The sequence below is a fragment of the Panthera pardus genome, unplaced genomic scaffold (assembly GCF_024362965.1).
Source record: "Panthera pardus isolate Hobbes unplaced genomic scaffold, ASM2436296v1 HiC_scaffold_11, whole genome shotgun sequence".
In the NCBI taxonomy this organism is placed as follows: domain Eukaryota; kingdom Metazoa; phylum Chordata; class Mammalia; order Carnivora; family Felidae; genus Panthera; species Panthera pardus.
The window spans coordinates 28,923,025-28,936,587 of NW_026526666.1; the positions used below are offsets into that span (position 1 = coordinate 28,923,025).

At 36.2% G+C, this 13,563-nt stretch overlaps 1 protein-coding gene across 2 annotated transcripts in view; it reads right to left on the minus strand.

Moving 5' to 3' along the window:
- The window catches only part of BTBD8 (BTB domain containing 8), a 117,149-nt gene that overhangs the window by 54,422 nt on the left and 49,164 nt on the right, over nt 1–13,563 (minus strand). For both annotated transcript variants that reach the window (XM_019414171.2, XM_019414170.2), the window contains exon 5: nt 2,827–2,916. In XM_019414171.2, the coding sequence (XP_019269716.2) occupies nt 2,827–2,916 (90 nt within the window). The remainder of the gene's footprint in view (nt 1–2,826; nt 2,917–13,563) is intronic.

Sequence of the window (13,563 nt, forward strand, 5' to 3'; positions counted from 1 at the left end):
CATTTTGCCCACACCCACACCCTCCCCCTCTGTCAGTCATTAGTTCTCTGTATTTATGGGTCTGTTTCTGCCTTTTGTTTGTTTATTCATTTGTTTTGCTTTTTAGATTTCACATATAAGTGAAATCATATGATATCTGTCTCTGCCTACCATTCATCAACTTTAGTAGCTTGCTCAAGGGAAAGCCAAACAGAACTCTAAAACAAGTTTGGCTACTTCTATTTGGCTTTCCCTTGAGCAAGCTACTAAAGTTGGTCAGTGGTAGTCAGGCCATATTATAACAGGAGATATTCATCCATCACATCCATCATAATAAAGGATGGAAAATTATAGGTTAAGAGAGTAGAGACCAGCAGTTGATGCTACTACTTCCTTCTTGCCTACTAACCTCTAAATAAACTGCATCTTTAAAAGCCTGTGTGTTTTGAATGTTTAATCTGATCACTCATGAGGGCTGATTAAGGACTCCCTTTATTCCTATAGCTAAACTCAGAGGTCATCTTAAACAATATAAAAGAGATAAAAGTAAAGCAGTTCTGGTTGAAGGGGCAGCCCTTCCTATATAGTTTTCCCCTCAGATCCCAATCCCATGCCATGTGTTTCCTAACATACTACCAAGAACTTTAGGGTTCTATGGGATAAAATTTGAAAATCAAGGATTTAAACAGTGGAGGAGACGAGTATGCACTAGCTCAAGAATACATGCCAACAGGAAACTTTTAAACTCTTTAGTGACTGTGGTGGAATCGACACTGAAGTACTTATCAAAACCATGTGATTTATATTCAGCATAAGCACTTATTTACCAGGTGACTCCAGGAAGACATTTAACTTAACTGATCTTGTTTTTACTCATCTGCAATATATGAATACACCTGCTCTCTCAAAGAGTGATTCTAAAAATCAAAGTGCATAGTAAATGTGGAAGAAGCCTAGAAAAAACATGGCATTACTATTACTCCTGAGGACAAAATCTATTTGGAGAAAGGAAGAAAGAAATAGCTACCTAATAGACATCAGATAGTAAAAACTGTCACTAAACCTACAAGGAACTAAGAGTTCTTCTAGGAAAAAATCAGACATGTGCTTTCTGTAAATTACTTTCCCTTGCTGTAGAATGAGATCCCATAATCACACTCTTCTTTTGACTTTTTTCTCACTACACAGAATCACGTGATTTTTTAATGACTGTCAGAAGTTGCATTTTGAGTCAAACTAGTGTTCTCTCTCCATTTAAATTTCTGTTGAATTCATTTCTAAGGAGAGTGGATTGACAGTTTTTTAAAATGATGTCTAAAACATCTAAAATTTTCCAAAATTACACCAATATAATTATCCCTAGGATTGGCACACTTAGAAAGATTCTAGCCTCTACTAGCACTATTTATTCAGCAGATATTTTAAATTCATCATAAAGGAAGAGATCTTATCAGTAGGATACGTATACTTTTCAGACTGTTTTCAATAGTGATAACAGAATGTCACCAACTGCTCTATCTATATATCCCTTTTACCCAGGATAATAAACTCTTTAGCTTGGCATATAAAATCCATTTTTTATAGAGTGAAAAATTACAAAATGACAGGCATTTGGAGATTTGTTCTACTTAGTAAGAGAACCAGATGATTATAACCAAGAAGAACAAAAATTATAGGTCAGGGTGACAAATAAATGGTTAAGAATTTATCAGTAATTTCCATGCATCCATTTTCATGGAATTGCCACTATCACTATTCCGTACCCAAGATTCTGGCCAAGATGCAGGGCTGAGAGGTTCCCTCAGAACTCCCAGGCATTTTTCCTGATGAGAAAGCCCTTCCCCATACTGTACACTACAGAATCTCACAGTGATTATCTGTGACCAAAAAAGGGTCCTTCTTGGGGCACCTGGGTGGCTTAGTCGGTTAAGCGTCTGACTTCAGCTCAGGTCATGATCTCACAGTTTGTGGGTTAGAGCCCCATATTGGGCTCTGTGCTGACAGCTCATAGCCTGGAGCCTGCTTTGGATTCTATGTCTCCCTCTCTCTGCTGCTTCCCCACACACGCTCTGTCTTTCTCTCTCTCAAAAATGAATAAACACTAAAAAAACAAAGGGTCCTTTTTATCATTTAAGGTACTAGTCTATCTCTTAATAACTATCTTAGCAGTTTATATAAACTGCCACAAATTGTGTAGATACACCATTGCCTCATAAGTCAATGAAATCCACACCTATCCAAATTATTCTTTAAAAGATAAAAAAGAAACTACCTTTTACATACTGAATATTTGTGTTTCCCCACGCACCCAAATTTATATACTGAGACCTAACTCCACAATGTGGCTATATTTGGAGATGGGGCTTATAAGGAATTGAGGTTAAGTTAGATAATAAGATGGGGCCCTGCCCTGAGGTGCTAAAATAGAAGAAACCAGAGAGCTCTCTCTGTCTCTCTCCCTCTACCTTCTTTTCACCTCCCCTTGCCCCCATGCACTAAGGGAAGGCCATTAAGCACACACAGAGAATAAGCTGTCTGCAACCCAAGGTAAGAGCTCTCATAAGACAAACCTTGCTGGTACTCTGATCTTGCCAAATTCTGAGAAAATAAATTTCTGTTGTTTAAGCCACTCAGTAGTGATATTTTATTTTAACAGTGTGGGAAGACTAACATGCTACCTCTATTACTAAATGTTCCCTACTATCTCTCATTTTCAGAAGATGTACTTCATTGAATCCCACAACATGAGAAACATTTCAATGAATATATAGAGAAAACAGATTCATTAGAAGTGTTTTGTATGAAGTATTATTTGCAGTCAAGCTGCCTTGTAAAAATTATGCTTACCCTTGAAGAGTAATACACTTTTGGGAGCTTTCAGCCCAGCAGCCACTCAGCATTGCAGCAAAATAAGTGGATCTGGCACTTAAAATGGCTCTAAAGGAAAGGGAGAAAAACACAGGTAGACATTTATGTACTATGAAAAATGTAATTTTTAATGAAATTCTTCATCTTTACCTCTTAAAACATAACAAGCTATTTGCCTTGAATGTATTCACTGGAAGAATTATAACCATCATAAAAATTACAAACCTATATTTATACTTAAATATTTTGATTAGTCAATTAGAACATTAATTCCAATGTCCTTTTTATCTTTTTTTATTTTTTCCCTTGAAAACTCTTTAACTTTATAATAACAGTTGAAACTATTTCCATGAATAAGAGAGTAATAAATAATTTACAAATGGATAAAGAAAAGATGTTATTTAACATTTTGAGGGAATATCAATTAAAAAGGCACTAGAACTATAAAGGTCCTGAATTCAAGTTCAGAACTCACCCTATTATGCTAAAGAACAGCTATATCTTAGCTATGAGAAATAACAGGGAAGATACTTTCTTCTGAATTTCCATTCTATCTTTTCACAGAAAATGTCAATGTATTATTCATTCTTTAATTTGACAAATATCTATTGACTAGATATTTTTGTGCTATTTTGTGCTAGGCAGTATACTAAGTGCTAGGAATACAGCAGTAAATGAGATACAGAGAACAATATTATATTCTAGTGGAGAATGAGATGGAAGAGTGGAGGGGACAAGAAGAAAAATATACTTCTGGCAATGACTTACTAGGGTGTCTCAGAGCAACACTCCTGAAAATAGCTAAGAAAAAAGGCAGACACATATAGATATAGACATGCACATAGATTTTTTTTAAGACAGCAGTTATGATTTGAAGGCCTCAGAAAGATACCATGGTCACAGATTTTGAGATAAGTTATAAGAAAGAAGACAAAAGAGCTGACTTAAGTATTTTAGGAAACTTTTTCCATTGAGGTGATTGCCAAATGAAAGCCAAAAAAAAAATGGTTGAGAGGTAAGAAGCTGAGTATAGCTTTTGGCAATCTTTATAAGCTTGGAGGCATACAAACTGAAATTCGGGTCAATCAAAGAGGGGAGGCTTTGGTGGAGATCTCAAAATTTCAGTTGGATTCTGAAGGGCTATACCCTAAATGAAGAATGAACAGGAAATAGAAAAGCCCTTTTTAGCACTGAAGTCCCACTTTGAATCCGCTCAATCCCTAACTGGATTAAAGTGATCTGCATCTAGCCTAACATCTGGACAGAAGCAGAAGGAAATTCAGTCTTCGTTAAAATAACATCACCCAGAGTGTCAAATTATTTCTATAAATATTCGATAACATTTCTAGTAATCATCCAAAGATAATCAGGTGTAATAGTGAACAACTAGAAAATGAAGGAAAGGACTTCATTTACACTAGTATCAAAAGAGGTCAAATAAATAGGGAAAAAAATGTAACAAAAGAGTGCAAAACCTCCACATTAAAAGCTATAAAACACTGCTGAAATAAATTTTAAAAGACCTAAGAGAGGGCTAAACTTTGCTCATAATTTGAAGATCCAAAATTGTTAACACGTTCATTTTGCCTAAATTAATTTCATTTCAACACAATCTCAATCAAGTTTTTTAAGTGGCAACTGGTAAGTTGATTTAAAAGGTATATGGAAAAACAAAGGAACTACAATAGCCAAATAAGCATCAGAAAGGAGAAAAAAAGTTGGAAGACATGATTTTCAGACTTACTATAAAGTGACAGTAATCAAGATAATATGGTATTTATGTAGGGACAGACACACAGATTATGGAACAGAGCTGAAAATCCAAAAACCGACCACACACATATGGCCAACTGCTTTTCAACAAAGTTGTTAAGGTAACTTGATGGGGGGAAAGACAGTGTTATCAACAAAAGGTACTGGAAGTGGAGATTTGAAGGGAAAGAAATGAACCTTGACAATTAACCTCACACCATACACAAAAATCTACTCAAAATGAACCAAAACCTAAATATAAAAGCTAATGCTATAAAATCTCTAGAAGAAAAAAGATGAAAATCTTTGCAACTCTGGGGTAGGCAAAGATTTCTTAGGGCAATAAAAAGCATGAACCAGTTTGTTAAAAAAACATAAAAATTTTAGGGGCGCCTGGGTGGCTCAGTTGGTTGAGTGTCCGACTTCAGCTCAGGTCATGATCTCATAGTTCATGGGTTCGAGCCCCGTGTCAGGCTCTGTGCTGACTCAGAGCCTGGAGGCTGCTTCAGATTCTGTGTCTCCTCTCTCTGGCCCTCCCTGCTCATGCTCTGTCTCACTCTGTCTCTCAAAAATAAATAAATGTAGAATTTAAAAAAAAGTTTTTTTAACATAAAAATTTTAAATTTAACAAAATTAAAAACTTTAGTCCTTTAAAAATCATTTGTAGGAAAATGGAAAGATAAGCAAAATATTCAGAGAAAATACCTGTAAAACATATATCTACCAAATAACTTGAATCCAGAGTGTGTAGAGAACTATCACAACTAAATACAAGCACATAAATAATCCAGGTAAAAAATGGGCATACACAAAAAATTGATCAGATAATATATTGACAGAAACGATCTTCCTTCAAAAAACAAGTTTATGCTCAGTTGTATAGCAAGATAGCACATCAAGTTTTGAGCATTAGATTAGGACTGAAAAAGCTATGGTCAGAACAGGACATGATTCCTGTTAAGGGGGGAAAAGATACATATCTGTTTCTCAATAGTTTACTTATATTAAAATTTGTGCCAAATCAGTTCCTTTAAGAATGCTTTAAAGGGGTGCCTGGGTGGCTCAGTCGGCTAAGCGTCTGACTTCGGCTCAGGTCATGATCTCGCAGTTCGTGGGTTTGAGCCCTGCATCAGGCTCTGTGCTGATGGCTCAGAGCCTGTAGCCTGCTTCGGATTCTGTGTCTCCCTCTCTCCCTGCCCCTTCCCCACTCATCTCTCTCTCTGTCTCTCAAAAGTGAATAAATGTTTAAAAAAAAGTTTTTTTTAAAAAATGGTCAAAAGATGACCAGAAAAATCACAAGATATGCAAATGGCCAATAAGCTTATGAAATGATAATCAACATTACTATGTAGATTAGGGGAATGCAAATAAAAACTACAGTGTGATACCACTACACATCTACTAGAGTGGCAAAAATTAAAAAGACTGACAAAATGTCAACTGGTGGTGAAGATGCAGAACAACTAGAACACTTCCTAGCATGCAGTAAAATGGCACCACCTCTTTGAAGAAATGTTTGTCAATTTCACAAAAAGCTAACACTCACTTACCATAAACCTAGAAATTATCCCTAGGAATTTACCCAAGAGAAATGAAAATATATATTTACACAAAGACTTGCACAGAAAATCCACCTTTCTTAGTAAAAGCTAAATGCGAGAAACCAATATATCTAAAAACAGGAGAAAGAACTAATGTGGCATATCCAAAAATACTGCAAAACTTTTCACCAGTAAAAACTGAATAAAATACTGATATGTATAATATTCAAATATAAAGCTCAAAAACATTATACCAAACAAATGAAACCGGACATAGTATGTCTAAGTTCATTTACATGAAATTCTAAGACAGGTAAAATAACCTATGATTAAAACACACAAAAATAGGAAAAGAACCCAATTTAAAAATGAGCAAAAGATATGAACACACATGCACCAAAGAAGATATACATGTGGCAAATAAGCATATGAAACTTAATTTGTGGAGCTAGGGAGAGGGGAGGTAAACGGACATGGGAGAACTTTCAGGTGATGAAAATTCTCTATCTTGATTGCAGAAGTTCCACAGGTTTATACATTAGTAACAACCCATCAGGACTTCCAGGCAGATGGCAATGTGCTAGGCTTCAATGTCTACCTCATCCCATGGATACAGCTAGGTAATACCCACGTCAGTATAATATCTCAGAAATGATACAAAGACTGGCAGAACAGTCTCTCCACAGCTAAAAGTAGAGAAGAGGCCACGTTGAAAGGGTAGGAATGGCAGAGATGCCGTCAGGAGCCAAACAGATCAGTGGGATTGTGTGTGGTGGGAGGGGCACCACCAGTGCAGAGAGGGGCAGACCCCCTAACCAGACACCCAGGTAAGGAGGAACCTGCACAGGGAAGCCAATCCCCACAAAATTTGGCTTTAAATATCAGAAGGGCCTAATCATCAGTGGGACTTAACACCTGGAACTCTAAAAATTAGCCTTAGCTCTGCAAGAGCCAGGAACACAGAATCCCTGCCCTTAAGAGAAAGCACAACAAACAGCCCTGCTGAGATATAGCATAGAAGCACCAGTTTCAAAGACACCTGGGGTATATAGGTGGAGATTTATTTACTAAGCTCAGAGTATATGCTGGAGGGGCAGTGATAATTGGGAGACTTCTCCAAGAACAAAAGAGCCGGTAGGCGCCATTATCCTCCCCCACCCCCTAGCATACATACATGGACACCTGTGAGAACCAGTGAAACATGTACACTCTCCACCTAGCTTTGAATAGTATGTCCCACTCCCCAAATTCTCCTGGGGACCCATCTCCTTCATCCCAGCCTGCATAGGTGTTTTCCTGGGCAGCTGCAGGTCCCCTCCTGCAGTACAGTAGCTCAGACCTTCCTGACAAAGAGCATCTCACCTCCATGTTCTCCTGCGAACATGCCCTCTCCAATACGCCCTTGACAGGAGATTATCCAAAGCAGTGCCACAGGCATGGCAATGTGCAAGCACCCCTATAAGGGGCCAGCACCACTCCAAAACGCCTCCTGCCATCAGTGAGAGAGGAAAATAACTACACATACTGGTCTAACTCCAGCCCCACAAGTGGGCTAGGGGCAGATACTGGGTCTGAGAATGTGACCTAATAACCGAAAAAAAGCTTCTCAGGGGACAACAGAGGGAAAGGGCCCTACAGTTCCATGCTACTGCATCTCTGACAAATGCCTGGTCTGACTCAGTTAAGCCCAAGGTGGCCCCAGACTGGCCCACTAAGAACACAGGGAGCAACGCCTACCCATGACAGGTAAAAAGAGCCAAATGGACTGAGGCAAAAGTGGCTCAGCAACAACAGTAGGTCACATGAACACATATAGGAGACACCACTGAAGTACGAGGTTCTGATGAATAGGGCACCGCAAAGCAGAGCACTATAGAATCTCTTCTTCATAAGGGCACTACTTTCAAGACCATGAGATGTAGATGACTTTCCTACTACACATACACAGAGAGAGTTAGAAAAAATGAAGAGAAAGAGGAGTATGTCCCAAATGAAAGAACAAGACAAAATTACAAGAGATGTAAATAAAATGGAGAATTTTAAGTAATGGTCATAAAGATACTTACTGGACTTGAGAAAAGAGTGGAGGACCTCTCAACAAAGAGATAGGAAACATAAAAGAACCAATCACAGATGAAGAACACAATTACTAAAAGTAAAAATACATTAAAGAGAATAAATTGTAGACTAGAAGAAGCAGAAAGGATTGAGACCTGGAGGATAGAGTAATGGAAAGCAATCAACCTGAACAGGGGAGAGAAAAAAGAATTAAAAATAGACTTAGGGAACTCAGCAACACCATCAAGCACAATAACATTCACATAACAGGGACACAGGAAGAAGAGAGAGAAAAGGGGAGAGAAAAGAGAGAGAAAATTTATTTGAACAAATAATAGCTGAAAACTTCCCAAACCTGGGGAAGCAAACAGAAATCCAGATCCAGGAGACACAGAGTGCCACCAACAAAATCAACCCAAAGAAGTCCATACCAAGACACATAGCAATTAAAATGGAAAAAAGTAATGATAAAGAGAAAAATTTTAAAGCAGCAAGAAAAAAAAAGAAAAGAAAAGAAAAGTTACATACAAAGGAAATCCCATAAAGCTATGAGCAAACTTTTCAGCAGAAATTTTCCAGGACAGAAGGGAGTAGCATGACATATTCAAACTGCTGAAAGAAAAAAACCCTGCAGCCAAGAACTCTATCCAGCAAGGCTATCATTCAGAATTGAAGGAGAGATAAAGAGGTTGCCAGACAAACAAAAGTTAAAGGAATTCATCACCACTAAACTAGCCATACAAGAAATGTTAAAAGGAATTTTTGAAATGAAAGACCATAAGTATGACTAAGAAAAGCAGGAAGCAGAAAAGCAGTGAAATAAAGTACATATATAAATATTGGTCAAGGGATTCACAAAATAAAAGGATGTAAAGTATGACACTTATATACCTAAAACGTGGGGGGAAGGGTGGCAGGGAGAGAATGCATTCGAACTTAAAGCGATCATCAACTTAATACAGACTGCTATATGCAAAAGATGTTACATATAAACTTAACGACAACCATAAATCAAAACTAGTAACAGATATGCAAAAAAATAAAGAGAAAGGAATCCAATTATATCACTAAAGATAGCCAGCAAACCATGAGAGAAGAGAGTAAGAAAGGAACAGAGAAGAAATACAAAAACAACCGTAACAAGTAACAAAATGGCAGTAAGTCCATACATATCAATAGTTACTTTAATGTAAATGGACTAAATGTTCCAATAAAAAGACATAGGGTGATGGAATGGATAAAAAAGCAAGACCCATCTATATGCTGCCTACAAGAGACTCATTTCATACTAAAGACACATGCAGATTGAAAGTGAAGAAACATCATGCAAATGGAAGTGAAAAGAAAGCCAAGGGAGCAATATTTATATTGGACAAAATAAACTTTAAAACAAAGACTATAACAAGAGACAGAGAAGGACACCATATAATCATAAAGGGAACAATCCAACAAGAAGATGTAGCAACTGTACATGTTAATGCACCCAACACTGAGGCACCCAAATACAAAAAGCAGTTAATAACAAACATAATGGAAGTAATTGACAGTAATACAACAATACTAGGGGATTTTAACACCGATTTACATCAGTAGATCATCCAAACAGAAAATCATTTAAGTAAACAGTGGCTTTAAATGACACATTGGAGGAGATGGATCTAACAAATATATTTAGAATATTCCATCATAAAGTATCAGAACACACATTCTTTTCAAGTGCACATGGAGTATTCATGTATGGATCAGCATTAATATACAGATCACATTAGGTCACAAAACAAGTCTCAACAAATTCAAAAAGATGGAAATTAAGCCATAGAGCTTTTCTGACCACAACGCTATGATATCAGAAATCAACCACAAGAAAAAATCTGGAAAGAACACAAATATATGAAAGTTAAATAAAGTGCTACTTCCAATGAAGGAGTCAACCAAGAAATCAAAGAGGAAATAAAAAAATACATGGAGACAAATGAAAGTAACACAACAGTCCAAAATCTTTGGGATGCAATAAAAACCATTTTAAGAATAAAGTTTATAGTAATATAAGCCTACCTCAAGAAGAAAAATCTCAAATTAACAACCTAACCTTACTCCTTAAGGAGCTAGGAAGAAAAAAACCCTCAAAACCAGTAGCAGGAAAGAAATAATAAAAATTAGAACAGAAATAAACAAAACAGAAACTAAGAACAATAGAACAGATTAATGAAACCAGAAGGTGAATCTTTGAAAAGATCAACAAAATTGGTAAATATTCAACCATTCACAAAAAAAAAAAAAAAAAAAAAAAAAAAAAAAAAAAAGGTGGAGAGAGAGGACTCAAATTACATCAGAAATGAAAGAGGAGAAATAGTAACAGACACCACAGAAATACAAAGGATTATAAGAAAATATTTTGAAAAATTATATGCCAACAAATTGAACAATCTATAAGAAATCCATAAATTCCTAGAAATGTATAAATACCCAAAACTGAATCAGATGAAATAGAAAATTTGAACAGGCCAATTACCAGCAATGAAATTAAATCATTAATCAAAAATCTACCAACAAACAGAAATCCAGGACCAGATGATCCTGACTGAAGTCCAAAAACATTCAAAGAAGAAGAGTTAATACCTATTCTCCTCAAACTATTCCAAAACATAAAAGAGGAAGAGCAGCTTCCAAATTCTTTCTATGAGGCCAGTACTGCCCTTACTCCAAAAGCAGTTAAAAAGCCCGCAAAAAAAGAAAACTACAGGTCCATACCTCTGATGAATTTAGATGCAAAATCACCAACAAAATATTAGCAAACCAGATCCAACATGTATTTTTAAAAAAATCATTCACAATCAAGTGGGATTCATTACTGACATGCAAATATAAGTGTGGTTCAATATTCACAAATCAATCAACATAAAACATCAACACAAGAAAGGTTAAAAACCATACCATCATTCCAAGAGATGCAGAAAAAGCATTTGACAAAGTAAAACATTCATTCATGATAAAAAAAAAAACAAAACCCTCAACAAAGTAGGTTTAAAGGGAACATACCTCAAAATAATAAGAGGTATTATTATTTACATAAAAATGTAAAAAACACACAGCTATCATCAAATTCAATGGTGAAAAGCTGAGAGTTTTCCCCTAAGATCAGGAATAAGACAAGAATGTCCATTCTTGTCACTTTTTATTCAACACAGTATTGAAAGTCAGACACAGCAATCAGACATCAAAAAGAAATAAAAGGTATCCATATCAATGAGGATAAGTAAAACTGTCACTATTTGCAGATGACATGATATATATAGCAAACCCTAAAGACTCCAAAAAAACCCTACTAGAATTGGTAAATGAATGCAACAGGGACAGAGGACACATAATCAACATACAGAAATCTGTTGCATTTCTATACACTAGAAGTAGCAGAAAGAGAAATTAATTTACAATTGCACCAAAAATAAGAAGATACCCAGAAATAAACCTAACCAAGGAGGTGAGAGACCTGTACTCTATTACAAAACGTGATACAGAAAATGAAGATGACACGGACAAATAGAAAGATGTTCCATGCTCGTGTATTGGAAGAACAAGTATTGTTAAAAGTCTATACTGCCCAAAGCAATCTGCAGATTTAATGTAATCCTTATCAAAATACCAACATCATTTTTCAGTAAATTCAAATAATCTTAAAATCTGTATGGAACCACAAAATAGCCAAAGCAATTATGAAAAAGAAGGAAACTGGAGGTATCACAATCCAGGGTTTTAAGATATATTCTAAAGCTATTGTAATCAAAACAGTAAGGTAATGACACAAAATAGACACATAGATCAATGGAACAGAACAGAGAGCCTGGAAATAAACCATGATTAACATCTCACATGGATTAATTTTCAACAAAGGAAGTAAGAATATGCAATGGGAAAAAAGTCCCTTCAACAAATGGTATTGGGGAAATAGGACAGTTACAAGCAAAAGAATGAAACTGGATCACTTTCTCAGACCATATACAAAAATGAACTTAAAATGGATTAAAGACCTAATGTGAGACCTGAAAACATAAAAACCCTAGAAGACGACACAGGCAATGATTCTGACGTTGTCCATAGCTACATTTTTCTAGATATGTCTCCTGACACAAGGTAAACAAAAGCAAAACAAACTACTGGGACTACATCAAGATAAAAAGCTTGAGAAAGCAAAGGAAATAATTGACAAAACTAAAAGACAACCTACAGAATGGGAGAAGATATTTGCAAAAGACATATCCAATAAATAGAATCAAAAATATATAAGGAACGTATACAATTCAACACCAAAAAAGCAAACAATCCAAGTTAAAAATGGGCAGAAGACATAAACAGACATTTCTACAAAGAAGACATACAGACATACATGAAAAGATGCTCAACAGCACTCATCATCAGAGAAATGCAAATCAAAACCACTATGAGATATCACATTATACCTGTCAGAATGGCTAAAGCAAGCAACAACCTCTTTGACCACAGCTGCAGTAACTTATTTGACATGTCTCCAGAGGCAAAAGAAACAAAAGCAAAAATGAACTATTGGGACCTCATCAAAATAAAAATCTTCTGCACAGTGAAGGAAACAATCAGCAAAACTAAAAGGCAGTCTACAGAATGGAAGAAGATATTTGTAAATGACATATCTGATAAATAGTATCCAAAATCTATAAAGAGCTTATCAAATTCAACACCCAAAAAACAAATAATCCATTGAAGAACTGCGCAGAAGACATGAACAGACACTTTTCCAAAGACATCCAGATGGCTAACAGACACACAGAAGATGCTCAGCCTCACTCATCATCAAGGAAATACAATAAAACCACAATGAGATACCACCTCACACCTGTCAGAATGGCTAAAATTAACAACTCAGGAAACAACAGATGTTCGCAAGGATGCAGAGAAAGAGGATCTCTTTTGCACTGCTGGTGAAAATGCAAGCTGGTGCTTGCATTTGGAAATCAGTATGGAGGTTCCTCAAAAAATTAAAAATAGAACTACCCTATGACCCAGCAACTGCACTACTAGGTATATATCCAAAGGATACAGAAGTGCTGTCTCAAAGGGGCACAGGCACCCTGTTTATAGCAGTGCTATTGACAACAGACAAAGTATGGAAAGAGCCCAAATGTCCATCAACGGATGAATGGATAAAGAAAATGTGGTGTGTGTGTACACACACACACACACACACACACACACACACACACACACAATGGAATATTACTTGGTGATTAAAAAGAATGAAATCTTGCCACTTGCAACAATGTGAACAGAACTAGATGGTATTATGCTAAGCCAAATAAGTCAGTCAGAGAAAGACAAATATCATATGACATCA